This window comes from Budorcas taxicolor, chromosome 7 (genome assembly GCF_023091745.1).
Source record: "Budorcas taxicolor isolate Tak-1 chromosome 7, Takin1.1, whole genome shotgun sequence".
NCBI classification, from domain to species: domain Eukaryota; kingdom Metazoa; phylum Chordata; class Mammalia; order Artiodactyla; family Bovidae; genus Budorcas; species Budorcas taxicolor.
Window position 1 is genome coordinate 27,135,420 of NC_068916.1, and position 23,795 is coordinate 27,159,214.

The 23,795-nt window shown below is 40.0% G+C and overlaps 1 protein-coding gene and 1 pseudogene across 1 annotated transcript in view; one reads left to right on the forward strand and one right to left on the reverse strand.

Annotated features, from left to right (window-relative positions):
• Positions 1-23,795, reverse strand: part of LMNB1 (lamin B1) — a 51,669-nt gene that overhangs the window by 15,746 nt on the left and 12,128 nt on the right. Inside the window, exons 2-5 of the mRNA XM_052642693.1 lie at positions 12,249-12,405; positions 11,476-11,601; positions 6,817-6,987; positions 5,296-5,421 (exon numbers count right to left, since the gene is read on the reverse strand). Of these exons, the coding sequence (XP_052498653.1) occupies positions 5,296-5,421; positions 6,817-6,987; positions 11,476-11,601; positions 12,249-12,405 (580 nt within the window). The remainder of the gene's footprint in view (positions 1-5,295; positions 5,422-6,816; positions 6,988-11,475; positions 11,602-12,248; positions 12,406-23,795) is intronic.
• On the forward strand, positions 16,810-17,331 carry LOC128050444 (transcription factor BTF3-like; annotated as a pseudogene).

The window sequence follows — 23,795 nt, forward strand, 5'->3', positions numbered from 1 at the left end:
CCAGAATGCAAGAACATTTTTATTTTAAGAAATTAAAAAACAAAATTCCTCCAATACAAAATACAACTCTTAGGAAAGTTTTGTCTTATAAAAAGGCTAGGAAAAGGCATTCATCAAATGTACACATAATTTTTCTTTGTTTGACCAAATGAAACAAAATTTTAAGCTGTGGTTTTAGTAAAAAAGTCTGGCTCCCTACAAACCATTTAGCTCAAAAGTATAAAGTAACGAAAGCAAAGAATGACAAGAAAACTCATTGACAAAAGAAACCGAGTATCTTATGGGGAACTACTGGAACAATTCAGAAACTTAACAAAAGGGATTCTAGTTACCACTTCAGAAACAGTGTGCTTTCCCACACTCTATCAGCCTACAAACACCATATGATATAGTATATGCTGTAAATATTATTATAAACATGGAAACCTCATATTTGGTATTAAAAAAAATGAAAAATCACACTTCCTACACAAGAAGGTTCATCTTAGAAACCTGTCATTCACCAGGTAATCACTCATCTGCATGTCTCCAAAACAGAATTCATCTCCTCAGAAAATGACCAAGGTAATCAACTCAAAAATACTGATGTAGAGCTTAGGCCCTTAAATCACAAGTACCTATGCATCAAAGCAGGAAGGAAAGGGCACATACTGTGCAAAAGTGAAATCTGGAGGGCTAAAGATAAAAAGGATCTCTATTCTGTGCAGAAACATTACACTCTAGCTAGTGAATTTATTTCACAGAGGGGTATAGGTTAAATAATTTGAAACTGCTTTACATGTATACTGAGGCTGGACAAATAAGGAAACGGGATGGTAGAAACCAGGCTTCTTACGCTCAGGGAGAGAAGTTATAGATAAGCAAGGAAGGAAACCTAAAGTGAACCCAGTGGTACAGGGTTAGAGTCCCAGACATCTGTGTCAATGTGTGGTAACCTTAATATAAATACAAGTGGACAGAGATACAATTACAGATAAGCATGTAAACATGGGTGAGCATATACACATTTACCTAGCTCTGCCCACAAGCAGGCCTAGAAACAATGACACCCCAATACCAATGAGCATACCCAGGGCCCAGAACTTTCTAGATACCATTCTCCAGTAAAAAGAACCAGAGCGCCCTAAAGAAATAGCTGATACCAGTGCTGAGATAGGGAAAATACACGACAAGCCTGGAGCATATTACAGAACTATAAAAAAAAGAAGTGCTCCAAAAAGGGGGGAACATGGTAGCCAATCTGACAAAACTCCTCAAAGCCAAAGCTGGAACAATCTGAGCCAATAAAATAATCTATTATCCAAATATGATACGAATCATAAAAAGATTTCCGTTGAGTCCATACTGACAGAAACCAATGAATGGACAAATAAATACACAAATAGGGGAAGAAGAGATGAATCTTTACAAAAGCATTCCATTTAATAAAGGTAAATACTCTCTTCAGAATGTGACACATAATTCCTGCTCTTTATCCTTGAGGGCAGGCTGGACTTGGTGACTTGCTTTCTAAAAACAGAGTTAGGGAAACACAAAAATAGCAACTTACAATTGGGAAACCTGGCAAACAGTGTCTTAGCCAATGATGAGGGTTATCACCATCAATGATGTGTGCATGTCACGTAATCCCTGACATGATGTAACAAGAAGGGCACTTAAAATCCTTATCTCCAGGCTAATCATAAGAAAAGCACCAGATTGACTTAAGATTGGAGGAGAGCCTACAGGATACCTGGCCGGCTCTTCTTAAGACTGTCAAGGTCATGAAAAACAAAGAAAGTCTGAAAAACTGTCACTGACCAGAGGAGACTAGGGAGATCCGTGGGCACCATAAAACAGAAAAAGAACAGTAACAGAAAATCTGGTAAAATCCAAACCGTCTAGAGTCTAGCTGACAGTAATGTACGGACGGCAATGTCTCAGTTTTGACAAATGAACCACAGCCATCTAAGATGCTAACAAAGAAGGAAGACTGGGGGAGGGAGCTACGGGAGCTGTGTGTACCAGCTTTCCAACTTCCCCACAAATTTACAATTATGCCAAAATAAAAATGTTATTTAAAAAATTATCAACCAATGAATTAATTAAAATCCCGGACATTCTATATCAGAAGCAAGCATTCATCTCAAGAGGGAGGCTAAACAAAATCCTGCCTCAGAGACCATGGATTTAACTGTATTTGCAAAAAAAAAAAAAGGCTATAAACTGAGAAATCCAGTTTTTCCCTTTCTCAGGGTTCTTATATTTTCTTTCCTCCAAAATAAAAAATAGTTAAGTGTAAAAGGTATGTTCTCTGGGAATTTCCTGGCACTCCAGTGATCAGGACTCCGTGCTTCCACTGCAGGGGGCACAGGTTTGATCCTGGGTCAGGGAACAAAGCTTTCTTATGCAGCACAGCCTAAAAATAAGGAAGTAAAATGTCTCCTCTTCAATCAAGCTCTTTATTTTTATTTACCAGGTGGGAGAGACAGATTGGCGACAATGTCTAATCTGAAGAGACATAAATCACCCAAGATTCAGAGAAAACTTTTAGCTTCGATCTGTAAAGGCCAAAATGTACTCTATTTGTCCACCTTAGATGTTACAGGGTTCTGTAAGAGGGAAAAATCAAAATCTAGGTATAAGTAAGCTTTAAAGTTACTCTGAATCATTTTGTATTTTTAAACAGAAATATTTAAATGTAGTTTAAATAACCGCACTACACCTGCTTCATAGTGAAATACAAAGAATAAACAGGAGAGAGAGATCTAGATCCTTCCTCCTGATTCTGCCACTAAATAACACACCTCACTAAGCTGGTACCGTCAGGAAAACGAAGCGGTCCAACTAGTATCTGTAAGAGTCTGCCTCAAAACTCTAAAACTGTACTACTCATTTCTAACGGGGTCGGGTTCTCTTTGTTTTAAAATACCGAATTTTACCAGTTTATTATAATCTAGCTCTCGTAGAAATTTCCAGAATTTGGGTGTTAGAAAAACAAAAAATAAAGGTGCCTTCAAAGTGCCACTAAATTCTGCAACTTAAACAGACCCTGACCAATTCAATAATCCGGCCAAAGTAAAAAATCTAGATAGAAATGAAAGAAAAGCTGTAAGCAATATATGAAATGCCTAATTACAAAACATAACACTGCTGCTATATTACGTAAAAATATTTTCTAAGTCACCATTTTAAAGGCTATATCAATTGTAAGTAAAACTAAAGAACTACTTCATTAACATGAGTCACATAACCAAAGAGGAAACTCTGTGGCCTAACATGCAGCATGATGAAATCAACGACTTCACAACAAATACTCCAAAACAAAAAGTTAGAGATGCCTTTTTCTTTTTAATGATCTAAGGCTAAAATTTATCAACCAAAGAAGATATCCCTCAAGATACATTATTTATCGTAAAATTTGATACCAGAAAGGATCACTCTCCACCCCCCTGACAGAGAAATTCAAAACTATCTGGCTGAAGCAGGCACTCCTCTCCTATTTCCTAAGGAAGGAGCTCTTCAAAACACCAAGGGCCCTGCCTAACACTGTTTAAGAGCTGCTAACCTGATGTGAAGAACTGACTCATTGGAAAAGACACTGACGCTGGGGAAGATTGAAGGCAGGCAGAGAAGGGGATGACAGAGGATAAGATGGTTGGATGGCATCACTGACTCAATGGACATGAGTTTGAGCAAGATCCGGGAGTTGGTGATGGACAGGGAAGCCTGGTGTCCTACAATCCACGGGGTCACAAAGAGTCAGGCGTGACTGAACTAAACTGAACTGAACCTGAAGTTAACCAAAAAACTTGCAATGACAGGAACATAACTAACAGGCAAACAGGGAAAGAGCCCTTGACCTGAGTCAGAAGACACAGCTCCCAAATTTCAGAGCCTACGGCTATTTAACCACAGGCAAGTGCTATTCACCTCACCTGTAAAACATCCACCCCTAGCATAATCAAGTGCAGTAAGCATCAGCCCCTGCCCAGCCTCCTAAAAGATAAGGAAATGTAAAACTGAGGGAGACGGAATAACCAGAATACCATTTATTAAATGGAGAACAGTAGTAAATTTCAACTCAGAGTAAAAACAGACAGGACTATCTTTGGAAAGGTACCTATTAAATGGGGCAATGGAAAAAAGGTGGTTAAATTCTTTAAGAGAAAATCTTTGAAGAGAGTAAGGTATAAAGAGAAAAACTGGGAACAGTGAAAGAAACCCATTTGTCAGCTTACAGTCTCTGGGCTGGTCATTAAACTCACCCAGGTCTGTGGTCAGACTGAGTGGACTCAAAGGCACTTGTCCTTCCAGCTCTTTAATTGTATGTTGTGAGTAATGAAGTACACATGATAACAGCAAAGTAAAAACTTCTGTTTTAATCAAGTTCTTTTTATATCACCTCATTTTACACAATAAGGTGTCTTCTAAATTCCTACAATGAATGTCTTCAGTTTTGTAATCAGAAAAGGATACTACTAAAAACAAAATATTAAAAAAGAAGCTTATTTAATGAAGAATAAAAAGGCTACTCTTTTATGAAAAATTTTAAACAACATAATTTCCTCCCTTAAGGAAAACAGAAAACTGAAGTTACTGCCTAAATCATTGAGGTGAGCAGCAGATTATCACCATATCCTGCACTTCTATGGTTGTACATGTACTTTGCATGCATATCAGCATCATCCTTGAACCAAAACCCCGATTTCAGGCAGTGTCCACACGTGCTTACGCAGCACCTAGAGCGCACCGTCATACACTGACAGGCACCCATCAACACACCAGCAACAGTCACAAGACAGGTGTGCCAATGAATGAATGAGTCACTAAATTCTTAGCCAAGATACAAACTGATGCTGCTTCCCAAGATACTAACTACTGAGTATTCTAAGCACCAAGGGAGTTTGTCTAGAAACACGAAGCAATTACCACCCACAAAGAACTTCCGCAGGTTTTCCTTCATAACAGTTTCTAAATGTGATGAAAACGAGTACGTCGGGAAGAGCACTATGTGGAGATCAGACTGCTGGCTGGGTCAGAAAACCAGGGTCCTGGGATAAGTCCAGAGAATAAGCCAGCAGGTCATTCCCTCAAGGGCAATTCCCTTAGCTCCAGATAATCTATTAGGTTAGGAACAACAGTCTCTGCCCGGAGGATGTTTATGCAGTGAGGAATAGAAAAAACCTGGGGAGCACTGTGAAACCAGAATTCAAGGAAATACTATCCTCTCTGAAAAGTGATTTCAGGAAGAGCCAAGCAGGTGGGCTACCGTGGTGGAGGTGGCCTTCAAGTACAACTCTGAAGCTTAGTTACCTCTTTCTGTAGATTAGAAAGCTGAGACGAGAGGCTCTCAATTCTCATACGACTTTCCATCAGTTCTTCTCTGGCGCTATTGACAGTAGAAGTATTCATCTCTGATGACAGTCTGGCATTTTCAAGCTAAGAAAAGAAGCAAACCACGGTCAGTCTTATCTAGTGAATTAGAACAAACAAATGAGGAAGTATGAATCATCTCAAGATATTTCATTTCAAACCTAAGCCCTGTCAGTAACTAGCTGATGAAACAGGAAAAGCATCATGAAGTTCGCCGATGTGCTATGAATTACCTTAGAAGTTTTTCTGCTTTTTCAGCTCAGTTTCCAATATGGGAGCTTAACAATGCTGATATATGTGGGTTTACCCAAAATTTAGTGCTTAAATATTTCATCCATTATATGTCTAATGTCTCAGATAATGCTGCTAGTAAGCAGACTGAACAGGATTTAGCCATGGTGGTGTTTGCAGGAAAACAATCATCACATATCCCTAACCAGCAAATCTGATACAGAATATAAAACAATACACAGAAAGTACTAATTAAGAGATTATCTCCAATCAAATAGAAATACTTCCTTTCAGAAGCAAAAAAAGAGCTCCTCTGGTACAAACAATAGCCCATTCCCCCAAATGCCCACAGCATTCCGTCCTGCCTGTCTTCAGGTATGTCTTCTGTATTTCTCTTCCCTGACTCCCTCTGAGACCAGAGTCTACATGACCGACCCATCCTTAGCTTAGCTTCTTCAGTGCCCAGCACGGTGCCAGCACCAAGTAAGGGCTGAACAACTAAACGTAGGGATTAAAAGATCACCCTCTCATCAGCCAACTACTACTTCATAAAGTGGATTAAAAGCAATATGACCAATTTGAAGCCGTGCAATGGAAATTATTTTCAACACCTCTATGGCTTATTTCTAAGTCTTCCACTAATAACTTTTTAATCAAATCATGTAATATTTAACACATTGGGGTAAAATCATTTACTATGAAAGCCTGTAGTCAGTGAATTAATAAATTTTTGCCTGGTCTCCTAATGTAACAGAGAAGTTTCTATATTCTTTTTTAAATGGCTGAGGAAGAAATATCAGAGAGTGTCCATTTGGCCTTTGTTCAAAACAGCCCAAAGCGTGGTGGTCACAATCTAAGTACAATGATGACAGGCAGTCAGAATTAGACGCAGTCCAACAAGGTTAGTACTTGTTACTGAATGAAAATCTACTTTCAGATGGCTGGAGTTTAACTAATATAACTTGACACGAATGATCAATTGGACAAAGAGGTTAAAGACCATACCTTTTGTAAAAGTGGAATAATCCTACTTTCTCTCTTTAATTTCTAGTTAACATTTACTTTATAAAAAATTGCTTTCTTAAAAAAAAAATCAATTTTCTATATTCATGGAGACCGCAGGAATTCACTTAATAAAACTAGAACAAACCAAATATCAAGTTATGCTCTCGGGGAGACTCTGAAACAAAAGCTTTACGTGTTTACAGCCATCCCGGGCAGTCTGCTCACTTTGGCATGGTAAGTCTGCTCTAGCTCTTCTTTGTACAGCTTGACTTGGGCATCGTGTTGCTCTCTCATCTCATGAAGGGCTTGAGCCAGCTTGTACTCGTACTCAATTTGACGCCCAGAATCCACCTCTACCAAGCGAGTTTCATGCTTTCTTCTGGTCTCATTAATCTCCTAGGAAGGAAAAAATGACATAAAACCAAGTTACTTACCATGGTGGATATCAAGACCATCTGAAGTTTTACACACCAACCTTCTCATGTCTGTCCTGACAAGCATGTGAATAGACAATTTTTTGCCTTCGTTTTCAAATGAAAAGATTTTTGAGACAGAACTAATGACAGAAATGGTAGCATCTCAGACTCTAGGAATTTTATGTTTATTTTCAGTAGCACAGCTATTTATTTCTCTAAAGGCAAGGAATGGCTGGAAGGCTTTCCAGCCATTCTAACTAGGTATATTGAATAGCAGGTAATTATTTTTCTAAATTGTACTGACAGTAGTACTAAGAATAACTCTGAAAAAAAATTCCACATGAAAAGTTAGAAACTTATCAATAAAACTTCAACTAGAAGATTTATGCATAAAATAAAACTTGTCTTAGACATACTAAGACAGAGCAAGCTAATTTACACGACTAATAGCTGGTGATGCTAAGGTATCAACATGAATTGATACACAATCTTATTGACCATATTACTTTTCTATCTCAAATACATATGACAATTCACTATCAAAGAATAGAAATAAGAGGCATAATCCTTCACATTAGTTTTTAAGGAATTATCCAAACTAGAATGGCTAGGAACACAAGTCCAAGAATACAATTTCCATTCTAGCGTCTAGCTCTGAAAATACAATAGATCTGTCTTTAATGGCAATAATTAAAGAGGCCACAAGAGGGGGATATAAGAACTTCTTGTTTCTGCATCCTCTTCCAGCATGCGGTTTTTCTGTGCATGTCCCTCATCTTTCTCTTAACCACAGGAAGATGAGCTGGACAGAATCAGAAGACCAGGGATCAAATCCCAGTTCTGCTACTAGACTCCTAGGGCTCATATCTATATGAAGTGAATGTTACTTAAATCATAAAAATATGCAAATAAAAAGGTTTAGTTCAACCAGTATCAGGTACCTACTAGCCATTTTGCCCTTCATCTGCCTCCCTTCCTCTTTTTGTTGCTCTTCTCCTTCCTCTTACCCCTTAACTGTTCATAATAAGGAATCTAGGCATATTTACTGAATAGAATTTGACCCTCCATGGGAAAAAAAAAAGAAATGAGGAAGATTTTTACTTTTTAGTGATGTTGTTTTTCACTTAGTATTTTACATAAAATAAATGACTTGCAAAGAAAAAAATTCTAAACCTCTGGTTTAAAGATGCAGGAATCCACACAGCTTCAAAATTAAGAAACAATAGATCGTGGGAAATTTTAACAAAATGAAACAAAAATGTAAGTCAACATAAAGATACTTCAATTTATGAACTGTAGTAAATAATTATATGAGAGCAGTCACTGTAATTTATAAGGAGCTTTCACACATGGTATTTTACTTTGATCCTTACCACTTCTTGGGGGAAAAACAGCAGGAACTGATACTTCATTTTTAAATAAGAAACCGACTCAAGAACTGTCCAAAGTCTGGCTGCTTATCCAATGAGTGCGCTTTGTCCCCACAATACCCAGTAAAAATGGTCAATTTCTATTAAATTATTTTTCTCAAACTAAAATTATTTAACTTCTATAATAAATTCCTATTTTACAATTGTTAGTTACCATTTTTAACATTCAGTTCAGTTCAGTTCAGTTGCTCACTCGTGTCCGATTCTTTTCAACCCCATGAATCGCAGCATGCCAGGCCTCCCTGTTCATCGCCAACTCCCGGAGTTCACTCGAACTCATGTCCATCGAGTCGGTGATGCCATCCAGACATCTCATCCTCTGTTGTCCCCTTCTCCTCCTGCCCTCAATGCCTCCCAGCATCAGAGTCTTTTCCAATGAGTCAACTCTTCGCATGAGGTGGCCAAAGTATTGGATTTTCAGCTTTGGCATCACTCTTTCCAAAGAACAACCAGGACTGATCTCCTTCAGAGTGGACTGGTTGGATCTCCTTGCAGTCCAAGGGACTCTCAAGAGTCTTCTCCAACACCACAGTTCAAAAGCATCAATTCTTCAGCGCTCAGCCTTCTTCACAGTCCAACTCTCACATCCATACATGACCACTGGAAAAACCATAGCCTTGACTAGATGGACCTTTGTTGGAAAAGTAATGTCACTTCTTTTTAATATGCTATCTAGGTTGGTCATTAACTTTTCTTCCAAGGAGCAAGCATCTTTTAATTTCACGGCTGCAATTACCATCCGCAGTGATTTTGGAGACCTCAAAAATAAAGTCAGATACCATTTCTACTGTTTCCCCATCTATTTGCCATGAAGTGAGGGAACCAGATACCATGACCTTAGTTTTCTGAATGTTGAGCTTTAAGCCAACTTTTTCACTCTCCTCTTTCACTTTCATCAAGAGGCTTTTTAGTTCCTCTTCACTTTCTGCCATAAGGGTGGTGTCATCTGCATATCTGAGGTTATTGATATTTCTCCCAGTAATCTTGATTCCAGGTTGTGCTTCTTCCAGCCCATCGTTTCTCATGATGTACTCTGCATATAAGTTAAATAAGCAGGGTGACAATATACAGCCTTGACGTACTCCTTTTCCTATTTGGAATCAGTCTGTTGTTCCATGTCCAGTTCTAACTGTTGCTTCCTGACCTGCATATAGGTTTCTCAAGAAGCAGGTCAGGTGGTCTGGTATTCCCATCTCTTTCAGAATTTTCCACAGTTGATTGTGATCCACACAGTCAAAGGCTTTGGCATAATCAAGAAAGCAGAAATAGATGTTTTTCTGGAACTCTCTTGCTTTTTCAATGATCCAGCAGATGTTGGCAATTTGATCTCTGGTTCCTCTGCCTTTTCTAAAATCAGCTTGAACATCTGGAAGTTCACAGTTCACGTATTGCTGAAGCCTGGCTTGGAGAATTTTGAGCATTACTTTACTGGCGTGTGAGATGCGTGCAATTGTGCGGTAGTTTGAGCATTCTTTGGCATTGCCTTTTTTTGGGATTGGAATGAAAACTGACCTTTTCCAGTCCCGTGTCCACTGCTGAGTTTTTCAAATTTGCTGACATATTGAGTGCAGCACTTTAACAGCATCATCTTTCAGGATTTGAAATAGCTCAACTGGAATTCCATCACCTCCTCTAGTTTTGTTCATAGTGATGGTTTCTAAGGCCCACTTGACTTCACATTCCAGGATGTCTGGCTCTAGGTGAATGATCACACCATCGTGATTATCTGGGTCGTGAAGCTCTTTTTTGTACAGTCATTTAAGTATTTAACTGCATGTTTTTTAACCTGCATGTTCTCAAACCCTCTTCAATTTTGAGAAAATACATATGTGCCTTTCTTCAACTGTATTACACTACACATCTTTTCTGGTAACAGCTGTTATTTTATCCCTCAAGGCAGAAGCACAGAAGTTATGGCTGATAGATATTTTTTAATACACACATATAACTATAAATGCTGTGGGTAGCCAGCCCCCAATGACTGCTATGTTCATCTCCTGTGTGAGCCCCCTTCCATACTGTATCGTGGTTCATCTGTGTGATGGGGAGTGACGGTGTATCACTTAGGGATTTAGTCTCTACAAGACAATATGGCTTGCCTTGCTCTCTCTCTCTCTCATCATCCACTCTTGAGGAATCCCATCATGAGCAGCCCTAACAGAAGAGCCTGGTGGGCTACAGTCCGTAGGATAGCAAAGCGGCAGGCACGACCGAGCGACCAATATATACACATAAGGAAGCCAATGCTGAACTGGTATCTCCAGACAACAGTTGTGAATGAACTCTGAAGTATCCCTCCAGACCAGGCTGAAAGCCTGACTGCAACCTCATGAGACCCTGAAGACAACATCCAAGTTAAACAGCTCTTAGATCCCTGACCTTGAGAAACTGTAAGATAGTAAAAGTCTGTGATTTTAAGATCCTAAATTTTGAAATAATATATCACTAATACAAATGCTTAAAGAGGTTGACAGTTAATTAACAGCTGTGGCCAGACCTTTTTAAGTTAGATGAAGTAAGTTGAGTTATATTATTGCACAAGTGAAAGTCACTCAGTCATGTCCAATTCTTTGTGACCCCATACAGTTTCCATACAGTCCATGGAATTCTCTGGGCCAAAATACTGGAGTGGGTAGCTATTCCCTCCTCCAAGGGATCTTCCCTACCCAGGGATCAATCTCAGGTCCCCTCCATTGCAGGCAGATTGTTTATCAGCTGAGCCACCAGGGAAGTCCAAGAATACTGGAGTGGGTAGCCTATCCCTTCTCCAGCGGATCTTCCTGACCCAGGAATCAAACCGGGGTCTCCTGCATTGCAGATGGATTCTTTACCAACTGAGCTATCAGGGAAGCCCTAGATGAAGTAAAAGCTTATAAATTTACCATAACACCTTGAATTCTTACATGCAGCATTTTTAGGAACAGTGCCTTAAATCCTTTGCCTACAGAAGTCTTCCCATTTTTTCACATGTATGGTTTATAACAAAGCCTTTTGGGATCCTTCCATTCCTTAAAGAAGAAAAATTAACATATAATTACCTCCTCATACATGTTTTTACGAAACTCCAAGTCCTCAGTAAGGCTCTGACAGCGATTCTCCAAATCCACTTTAAGTAAAGTTTCATCTGCTAACTGTTTCTTCGCAGCAGCTAAAGAGGCTTCCAACTAATAGAAGGAAAAAGAACTAATGAAAATTATACAGCAATCATTTAGTAGTGAATTTAATAGATACCGATGGACTGAATCAAGTCAAGCACTACCATTTCTGAGTATTTGTCAATGTATGAGAGTCCCTCATGATAATCTTTATCACAGAAGTGTGGGTTCAACTGCTGGTCCCACCCACAGAGTGTCACCTCAAAACAGCCCTCAAAGCCAGTAAACGGCAACAGGGGATGAAGAGATACCTATGGCTTGCGTTTCAAAACTCAGTCGAATGGTTTTGGCTACCAATTTCATTTTTTCCTGTGTGGAGAGCACCATTAAGACATCTTCTCTCTTTTTACCCTACATTTTGGTACAATAATGAAATAAGCTGTGAGATCGAGAAACCAACGATCACAACAAGCACAACAGAGAGGACGAACGGCAGCAATAAGATCTGCACAGTCCAGACACAATGACTGAGAGGTGAGGGTGCTTTACACGCCAGCTAGCTCAGGCCTATCCTTGCAGGTGTAACCACCACCCTGCCGCCGCCGGCCAAAATAACTCAATAAATTTAAGATAAAAAACATAAATCAAGTTTTACAATCAAGACAGATGGGGCCATTAATCTGCAAAATACAGCTCAAGAGCAGAGTCTAACTTACCTGGGCGATCTGATCCTTCAGATCTTCCAAATCACTCTCTAAACTTTTCTTATCACCAAGCGCTGTCGCCAAAGCGGCATCTTTCGAATTCAGTGCTGCTTCGTATTCTCGAAGTTTGATCTGGGCTCCATTAAGATCAGATTCTTTCTTAGCATAACTGCAAAACATTTGAGAAAGTGCAAGACATCATATTATACACCTGAACTGAACCATTCTCCCTCCCTGTTTAAGGGGGAAACAAAAGAGGAGGCAATTTAAATAAAGGCTGCCATAAGCTACTAAAATCACAGGAGTGATTCGGGAGTACTCTATCTGGAGTGCTATCTTTGGTGGATAATAACTTCTTCCTTCAACGACCACCCTTCCCTGATTAGCAATGACTCGCTGTAAGATGTCCAGAGGCCCAAAGTATCAGACTCTGGTTGTCTCTGAGGGAGAACACAAGCCTTCTTGTTTTATAAAGAGGTATCTATATGGTTCACTAAAACATTTCTGAAGAAATGAAAACCTGTTATTTTTAAATACAATGAATAGTAAAAATCAAGACATACAGGAGACATAAATCAAGATAAATGATGAGATTAAATAAATGAAAATGGAAAGTTACTTCAAAAAGTAATGTTATGACTTGTTGATATATATTGATAGACACTTCTTAGACATTACCTAAGAACTGACCCCAAGCTTGCAAGTAGTTTCCCTTTCTTACACAAGAGGTGGTTTTAAAACTTCCTTAACTACAAATAAGGGGCTTCCTAGTATTTTGAAGAAAATTTTTTTCAGTTTATACTAATAAGTATCCAAAAATGAAACTAGAATGAAGGTGTATTTTACTTCTAAATATCACTTTTTATTAAATGGAATTCTACATTATAAAATTAAGATTCCTTAGGATATAGTTTGTCAAATAATTATATTGTAAAGATCAGTATTTTTTAAGCCAAATAATTCCATTATCATTAATAGGTCATACTGGAAAAGCCTTAATAATATAAAAACTCTCAATATATGTTCTTAATTAAAACTGGTATTATAGAGAAGTATTTCTACTACTAATGTTTGAGAGTGGGCTCAACAGAGGAATCTTTAATGAACAGAAATCCTTCAAATATTGTTATATCAATACCATAATAAAATGAAGAAAAAAACTATCCAAAGGATAAGCAAAGGTAGTGAAAAGAGAAGATTTAATAGTACTCAGTTTTTACTCATTTTGGTATTATAAAACAACTACATACACATACAAAATCTCAGCCGTCACAGAACAAGAATTTTTTTTCTTAAATTCTGTACTTTTAAAAACCACAAGATGGCAGTCTTTCACTGAAGACTTTGTTTAGAAAGGCAGGGAAAAAAATCAACTGTAGAAGAAAAAAAAAACTTCCCATACAGTCATTAATTTGTTAACAAAAATGCCTAATTCATAAAAGTGCTGGGTCCCAAAGCTAGGAACACCATAGAAAAGAATCAATACTTGTGGAAGAGCCATTACTTTACCCCACAATATAAATGACCAGAGCTGGAAGGGAGAAATAGCGCAATACGTTGGATTTTAAAACACAATCATATTTTATAGTGAATTGCACAATATTTACAAAAGCTACGGACTCAAAATTACTTCACAGTTACAAAATTCTTCTGCATCACTGACTAATATTCAAGTCAGTGAATATTAGGAGGGGCTTCCCTGGTGGCCCAGTAGTAAAGAATTCACCTGCCAAGGCAGGAGACACAGGTTTGATCCCTGGTCCGAGAGGACCCCACATGCCACGGAGCCAACTGAGCCCCTTGCCACAACTACTGAGCCAGTGCTCTAACGGCCGGGAACCGCAACTGAAGCCTGCGCCCTAAAGCCCCTGCTCCCCACAAAGAGAAGTCACTGCAGGGAGAAGCCTGCACATGGCAACTATAGAGAGCCCCTCCTCGCCACAACTAGAGAAAAGCCCACACAGAGATGAAGACCCAGCATAGCCAGAAATAAACAACATTATTTTTACAGAGCATGCAGGAAGTCTTGGTCTACCTACCAACACACGGTCAAAGTCCAGAGACCTGCAAAACGGACATCATGGAATACACACATGTGAGGATGCGTCACCCAAGCACAGAGCAACATCTGACACTGCTCTCAGCAAAGAATAGCTTAGACAGGAATCCAAAGTTGCGCCGAAGTATCACTTGAGGCATCGGTGGGCATTCTTCTGAGACTATACTTCCTAACTGAATTTCTTCAGTTACTGACCTGCTTATTCAACGGAGATGTTTTCACATATGCACATGCTGAGTGTAAGCCAGAAAACATACCCATTTACCGGAGGTGTTTACCTAAGAACCAAAACTTTAAATTGCACCAACAACAACAAAAAAAATGTTTATAAAACATAGCTAACACTCTAATTACGAATCTCCTCCCTTAATAAACAAAATCACTTTCATTTCAAGTAAGCTTGAATTTCAGTCACAGAGAAGGAAAAAGCAACCCACTTCAATATTCTTGCCTGGGAAATCCCTCGGACAGAGGAGCCTGACAGGATACAGTCCGTAGAGTTGCAAAGAGTCAGACATAACTTAGGGACTAAACAAGCTTGAATTTCATTCATAGCAAGTAACCAGGTCTAATCAAATATCTGACCATTAAAAAAATAATCAGCTGGAAAGGCTACATTTACAGTACTGTTATTCTATCTCAGTGGATCAGGAGAAACAGACATAACTTCAATAATGGACTTCCCAATAGAACCTGGTACCTAAATCTGGGCCCTGTCCTTATAATCTCCTGATGCTTGTAGGACTAAATAACCTAAATACAATTCATTACCTGCTACTTTCTGAATTGCTCCTGCCCACTTCTGACTACCAAGAAAACCACTGCTTTAATCACCTTGGTTTTTAACCTGCCAACTCTTTGAACTTGGCTAGTTTTAGGACCAGCATTTCAACCCTGGCTTCAGCACTGAGCTGCCTGACTCTCGAACTCTGTGTCTGTTTGCTGAGGACTCTGCACTACCTTTTCTCCTCGGATGACAAGTATCCCACTCCCTCAGTAGCCTTCATTTGTTTAAGTGTACCCCATTCCGGACTACTCCCACCAATAAATAAATGGAGATTAGAAAATGCAACCAATTACATAATTGCTGGAAAACGAATGCTTAACTGAGCCCCTAGGGGATATCCATCATTGGCAGGCAGTAACTGTAGAGCACATTCTAACTAACATCACATCACCTATACACAACACACAGAAAATCACTTAAGACCTAGGAAGGATATAATAACAACTTAAAAGTCAATTATGAATCATACTGTAGTTGTAAAACCTGAAAACTTAAGTTGACCACTCAAATAGGGAAATAAATTAAGCAGAACTAGAGGGATAAATACATACTAGAACATGATCTGAAACTTGTTACAGAACAGTTTTAATTAGTCAGGCATTGGCAACTTCCCTGGTGGCTCAGAAGGTAAAGCATCTGCCTATAATGTGGGAGACCCGGATTCAATCCCTGGGTCGGGAAGATCTCCTGGAGAAGGAAATGGTAACCCACTCCAGTATTCTTGCCTGGAAAATCCCATGGACGAAGGAGCCTGGTAGGCTACAGTCCATGGGGGTCACAAAGAGTCGGACACGACTGAGAGACTTCACTTCACTTGGCAAATTACTGCCCTTCCGCTAACTTTTCACTGGTCAGTTTACACAAGTCAGTATATAGCACAATGCTCAGCTGAATGAATTCTCTAGCTTGACTAGTAACACAACCCCAAAAGTCCCTGAATTCAGGTTCCCTAAATCACCTACTACGTACCCATGAAGGAAGACTCCATGTTCATTTTCAGGACAGAATTTATATATCCGGGTTTGGCTTCCTTCTTTCACAAGTGCCATTAATTTTCAGTTTTTCCTCAAATACTTTTGTCCTTGTTCATTGATTCTCATATACGGAAATATAAGTAACAAATTGTAACATTAAGCAATTCAAAATAAGAGACCTAAATGGTAAGATGGTCTCTTAGTTGACAGAATAGCTACATAACTAGAAGAAGGTATACAAAATTACTTTCTGGATATTAAATGGCATTTTCATGAATTTTACCAAAGGTTATTAACTGCAAATATACAAGAATAGATAAGGGCAAGAAAACTAGGAGATTCCCTAGTGGCTCAGATGGTAAAGAGTCTGCTTGCAATGATGGAGAACTGGGTTTGATCCCTGGGTTGGGAAGATGCCCTGGAGAAGGGAATGGTTACCCACTCCAGTATTCTTGCCTGGAAAATCCCATGGACAGAGGAGCCTTGGAGGGCGATAGTCCATGAGGTCGCAAAGAATCGTACACGACTGAGCAGTAACGTGCGCGCGCACACACACAAATGCTTGCTAAATTAATAAAATCTGTTGAAGATGTGTATTCTTATGAAAAAAATACATCCAAACTGTAATAATGATAGACTTTAGAATACTGACTTTAAAAAGCCACACATCCTCTAGCTGCCATCTTGCGTCCCCGCGTGTGTGCGCCTAACCTCAGCGGGTCTGCCCGAGACCACCTGAGCCCCAAGCCTAGTCCCCCGCGCGGCCCCATTTCCGCTCCAACAAGATGAAAGAAACTATCATGAACCAGGAGAAACTCGCCAAACTGCAGGCACAAGTGCGCATTGGTGGGAAAGGAGCTGCTCGCAGAAAGAAGAAGGTGGTTCACAGAACAGCCACAGCAGATGACAAAAAACTTCAGTTCTCTTTAAAGAAGTTAGGGGTAAACAATATCTCTGGTACTGAAGAGGTGAATATGTTCACAAATCAAGGAACAGTGATCCACTTTAACAACCCTGAAGTTCAGGCATCTCTGGCAGCAAACACTTTCACCATTACGGGCCACGCTGAGACAAAGCAACTGACAGAAATGACCCCCCAGCATCTTAAACCAGCTTGGTGCCGACACTCTCACCAGTTTAAGGAGACTGGCTGAAGCTCTGCCCAAACAATCTGTGGATGGAAAAGCACCACTTGCCACTGGAGAGGAGGAGGAGGATGAAGTTCCAGATCTTGTGGAGAATTTTGATGAGGCTTCCAAGAATGAAGCAAACTGAACTGAGCTAACTTCTGAAGAAGACAAACCTTGACGAAGCTACTGGGAGCTGCTATTTTATATGTGACTGCTTTTAAAATTGTGTTCATGGGTCTGATAAAATCTAGACCTCTAATATTTTTAAGCCTAAGCCCCTGGACCCTGGAGCTCTTCTCAGTTTTTGCTTATATACAATTCATTCTTTGCAGCTAATGAAGCTGAAGAAGCCTAAGAATAAAGTTTGAGACAAAGATAAATAAAATTCTTTGCCTAGTAAAAAATAAAATAAAACAAAAAGCCACACATCTGGCAAGGGGGGGTGGGGAACAAGCAAGAGACACTCATATTTCTAAAGATAAAAACAGAAATACAAGTATTGGGTCTTTTTAATTACTGCCTTCACATGTCAGACAACAGCTTATGGAAACCAAAAAGGAACCACTCTCAGGTATGTTTTAAACCCCACTCATAATATTCCATAGCAAAATACTAGGCAACTCTGTTTGCTCAGATCACTTATTTGCAATTTTGAAAAGCTATTACAGATTGTCAAGTTCATCTTATTTAAGAGTAGCTACTCAACAGATTCAGACTTAATAATGTTCCTAATTTTTAATCTCCTAGATGGAAATGAGACTACAAAAGAAGATGAAAGACCAACAAAAACAAAACACGCCAATGAGTTCTCGGCAGGTGTCCAGCTACCTTTCTTAACTCAGCACTCATCACTAACATTTACTTCAGGACCATTCTTATTTAGAAAAACAAATTACAGGGAATGAAAGGGAAATGTCATTTTAGTTTTTTACCTTCAGTCAGGTAACAGGAACCATTCTTTATAAAATTACTTTTAATCATATCCACAAAGGCTTTTTAAATCCTTCAAAATAGACCCACTCTACATGGAGAGCCAGGCTGATCAGGCACAGCTCTTTGAGCTCTGGTGTTAATATACAGTAAGGTTCTTCTGAACAGCTGTCTGGTGGCAGCTGAACACCACTCAACACTAACGCAATTATTCAATGACTATCAAATAATCCAGCTTTTGAGGCACTTTTCATCCCAGAGTTCAGAATCAACATGCCCTATATTATGTAGCCATGGTTCAGACTTTCAGTGCAAAAATAAACTTTACTTTGGGCTTTAGTTCAGTTCAATTGCTCAGTTGTGTCCGACTCTTTGCGACCCCATAGGCTGCAGTACGCCAGGCCTCCTTGTCCATCGCCAACTCCCAGAGCTTACTCAAACTCATGTCCATTGAGTCGGTGATGCCACCCAACCATGTCATCCTCTGTCGTCCCCTTCTCCTCCTGCCTTCAATATTTCCCAGCATCAGGGTCTTCTCAAATGAGTCGGCGTGGGAGCGACTGTGAGGAGATATCTGACATCCAAGGGCAGAGAAGACCCAGAAAGATGGTAGGTGCTGGAGCAGAGGCTGCGTGGTGGGTGTGCGGCTGGAGAGTGGCTCTGAGAGGATACCCCACGTCCAAGAACAAAGGAGATGCCCCAGCAAGATGGTAGGAGGGGCAAAATCACGTTTAGAATCAAACCCCATACTCACCAGAAACACTCAGAGGGCTCAAACAAACCTTTTGCGCACCAGGACCCAGAGACCCCATAGAGGCTGGGACAGAACTGTGTTTGGGCTTAAGATAAAGGATATTAATAGGCCCAAACAAAACCCTTCTGTCCTGAAACTGAGTAATCTATCTAAAGTAATAGACTCAAACTGCATATTAAATGCATCTGCCCCAACATTCACTCATCAGCCTCAATACTGTCCTCAGAGTATCTTCCCTTCCAAAGGGAGAAGGGATGTGATCCCCAATATTTCTACCAAAGAAAATTAATTACAAACTAAGTATAATCTAATTTACAATGTCACCAAAGTCATGTGATCACAATTTCCATTAATAAGGGTCTCCTCTGACACAAGCAAAAAGACTAAGATGCTTCTGCACAAACCCAAAATGGATCATTTCTGGTGGTAATAAAATTCTGCTTCTCATTCAATAAACTGAGCAGCTGGGAATTCTCTGGTGGTCCAGTGGTTAGGACTCCATGCTTCTGCCGTAGGGGGCATGGGCTCCATCCCTGGTCAGGGACCTAAGATCCCACAAACCAAGTGGCGTGGCCAAAAATTAAACATAAATAAATAAACTGAGCAGTCAACACATTAGCAACAACCCAATCAAAATCAGGTAAACTCTAATTGCAATCAGGTTAAAATTAGGAAAAACATTAAGCAAGATCAACACTGGACCACAGAACCATTTCTCTGAACAAAAGAAATACAGTGACAGAAACAGACGCAAGAGAGGAATGGACAAATAAGTTTAAGTTTTAACAAAAAAGTGACTTACTGGGGAAAAAAAACAACTAAAATCACAACTTCATTATGCCAGGTCACTGATCTGGGTGTGTGGAAACTAGCAATGAACAAAACATATAGAGTCCCTGATCTTACGGAAGGTACATTATACTGGGGAGAGACACAAATACATATACAGCAGGGATAATCAATATTTCAAAGAAAAACAATTCAGAATAAGGAGTTAGAGAAAGAAAGGGAGGATGATCATTTTACATAGTGTTCAGAAAGAGACTGATTTTATGTCACCAGCCATTTTCTACATCAGAAAATCACTTTTCAAACCCAAATTTTATCCAGCAATACAATTACTATCATTAGTTATTTCATTGTTCCTCTATGGGTTATGTGCAACCCAATCTAAAGAGAAAATAGTCTCCTACAAAAATGGTTATTACTAAGTCAATAATTATCTGGGGGAAGCCTAGAGAGTGCTAGGAAATGTGCTGATACAAGAAGAAGCAAAATCAGACTCCAGCCCTGTGCACAAAGAGATTCCAGTCCAGCAGGGGAACCAATGAATCACACAAAATTGTCTTAACAAATCAAACCTATCAGCAACATCCCTAAGAAACAGAAAAAGTACACAGTGCTGTAAGAGCACATGATGTAACTTCCCTGTGAAAATGGCACATTAAACATGGCTCCACTGTTACCCCATCCAGAAACACAATAACTGAGTAACAAATTGACAAGGAAGGAACAAAATTTTAGAAGCTAAAATTAGATGAGTGACAATGAGCTTGGCCAACCCTAGAGGGCCAAATCTCAAGCTAGACACAGGGCTATGTGAGAAATAACCTAATTTATACTGCAGATACTGTTGACAGCAAGAGATACCCCAGTAACCTGAAGTAGGACTAGATGAAAATCTATTTGAGAGGCTAAGCAGACCATACTCTATGTTCCTGGGCCAATGGCTCCTCATTCACCAGGATGAAAAAGGAAAAGTTTATACTCTCTAAGGAGTAAAACAGAACCTCAGACCTGGCGCCACCTCAACAGCCAAAGGCACACTATTATACTGAAAAGGCAGAATTCCAGTGGACTTTTCCAGATGCTGATGTTGCCTCTCAATCTCCCTCAGCTTAAAGTGCACTGTACAGACAAAACCAAGAGAGAAGACTTGAAGACAGACACTGGGTAAGTTTCCAACTAGACAATTCCACTGTTACACAATGATGCTTAGTCATGAATGCATCCATTCATGCATACAGCTTCCCATTCTTAGAGCCCTGCTTCTGAATACGGAGGACATATAACAGTCATCAGACCTTTGAGAGAAACTCTCACTGTAAACTGACTCACCCAATGTCCATTCCACCCTCCTAGTTGCACTTTCTTAAACTAGAAAACATAAACTACATTTGCCAGAATCTCTTGCAGCTAGGATTCTGGATGCAAAGTATATACTCTCACTGCTGCTGCTGCTGCTGCTGCTGCTAAGTCGCTTCAGTCGTGTCCAACTCTGTGCGACCCCACAGATGGCAGCCCACCGGACTCCCCCGTCCCTGGGATTCTCCGGGCAAGAACACTGGAGTGGGTTGCCATACATCCATGATACAAAAGAAGGAAGTATCATGGGGCTACCTTCCTAGTACTTATGGCAATTTCTCTGCTGACAAGTAGGGTCAACACCACATACATTACTACAGTAATTTTGAAATCAGGAACTCATTCCTCCAATTTTGAGACTGCTTTGGCTATTCTGGATACCATGGATTTCCACTTAAATTTTAGGCTTAGTGTGACAATTTCTACAACAGAAACAACTGTGATTCTGAGAGAGACTGCATTGAATCTGTGCGTCAATTTGGGGAGAATTGCCAGCTTAACAATATTAAAGTGTCCAGAGACAGCCGTGGGCTTAGAAAGCCTTTGGGCAACCTGTCTGCTGATGGGTGGGGCTGTGTGCCCCACTGGTTGTTTGCTAGGCCTGAGAAGTCAGAGCTTACAGGCTGTTGAGTGGGGCCAAGCCTTGGTGATGGAAACCCAGGCAAGATGTCCACCTCAAGGAGAGTTTGTGCAAATGGATACTCCTGATATGTTCACCATCAGATTTTATGACTCCAAAGTGAACCACAGCAGGCACCCACCTTCATAGGAGACCCTTCAAAGACCAGCAGCCTCAGATTCAAGATGTCCAGCTCCCCAAGGCAGACAGTGGCTGTGATGGTCATCACCTTCCACAAGTACTCCAAAACAAAAGGATATGTCCTACAAACTCTTTTAACTTTTCAGTCATTAGTACTTCTTAGTAACAACAAAAGCTAGAAAACTGTAGAGCATGCTTTCAAAATCCTGAGGAAATATTCTTTACAACTTAGAATTCTGCACCCAAAGTATCAATGCTTATGCAATGCAACTAGACAAGAAAAAAGCACAGATGTAAAATTATATTTCTATAAGATAAAACTAATAGAAAGCCTCCTGATTACTACTGACTCGATGTCTTAGCAACTGACATCATCTTTCTTTATAGTTAAACAAAACTAAATAAGTGGGGGTGAGGGGGAAGCAAGGGAATTCCAAAAAAAAAATCTACTTCTGCTTCATTGACTATGCTAAAGTCTTTGACTGTGTGGATCACAACAAACTGTGGAATATTCTTGAAGATATGAGAATACCAAACCACCTTACCTGCCTCCTGAGAAACTGGTATGCAGGACAAGAAGCAACAGTTAGAACCAGACATGGAACAATGGACTGGTTCCAAATTGGGAAAGGAGTACGTCAAGGCTGTATATTGTCACCCTGCTTATTTAACTTATATACAGACTACATCATGTGAAATGCCAGGCTAGAGGAATCACAAGCTGGAATCAAGACTGCTGGGAGAAATATCAACAACCTCATATATGCAGATGACACCACCCATATGGCAGAAAGAGGAGAAACTAAAGAGCCTCTTGATGAAAGTGAACGAGGACAGTGAAACAGCTGGCCTAAAACTCAGCATTCAAAAAACTAAGATCATGGCATTCGGTCCTATCACTTCAAAGCAAATAGACTGGGAAAATGTGGAAACAGTGTCAGATTTCATTTTCTTGAGCTCCAAAATCACTGCAGACGGTGACTGCAGCCACGAAATTAAAAGGCGTTTGTTCCTTGAAAGAATAGCTATGTCAAACCTAGACAGTGTTTTAAAAAGCAAAGACATCACTTTGCCCACAAAGGTCCATATAGTCTAAGCTATGTTTTCCCAGTAGTCATGTATGGATGTGAGAGTTGGATCATAAAGAAGGCTGAACGCCGAGGAATTGATGCATTTGAACTGTGTTGGAGAAGACTCTTCAGAGTCCCTTGGACAGCAAGGAGATCAAACCAGTCAATCCTAAAGGAAATCAACCCTGAATATTCATTGGAAAGGCTGGTGCTGAAGCTGAAGCTCCAGTACTTTGGCCACCTGATGTGAAAAGGCTGACTCACTGGAAAAGACCCTGATACTGTGAAAAATTGAGGGGAAGAGAAGGGGGCAACAGAGGATGAGATGGCTGAATGGTTTCACTGACTCAAGGGATACGAGTTTGAGCAAACTCAGGGAGACAGTGATGGACAGAGCAGCATGGCATGCTGCAGTTCATGGAGTCTGACATGACTTAGTGACTGAACAACAACAAGTAAGTGGGGAAAATACTATTTTCATAGACAATCAAAAGGAAAAGTGGTACAGGAAAGGAAAACTACAGAACACTACTGACTTCTGTTGAGGATTATGTTCATAGAGTATAGGCTTCTCTACTGTAACAAATCTGTGTTTCTGAAAACTCTTGCACATTAAAAATAAGAGAATGGGAAAAATAAGGTTGGAACCAATCATTCAAAAGTTACACAGCCCTAACTAACGCACCAGCAGTAACATAATTAGTACCCCAGGAGATGGCTTGGGCAATGCAAACAGTCAGTTCAGCGCGGCTAGAGCGGCCTCAAGAGATACTCAGAGACGCGCAGCATCAGAGAGGCCTTGCTGATCTGCAGGAACTGAGACATTAGAGACGGAAACAGACTGAATACAACCAAGGCTCTAAGAACAAAGGTACAGTACCTCTCTCGGGGAGGGAATCTTGGGTGCAGGATCCTTAACTTTGTTAAACTGAAATTGAAGTCAGAGCTTT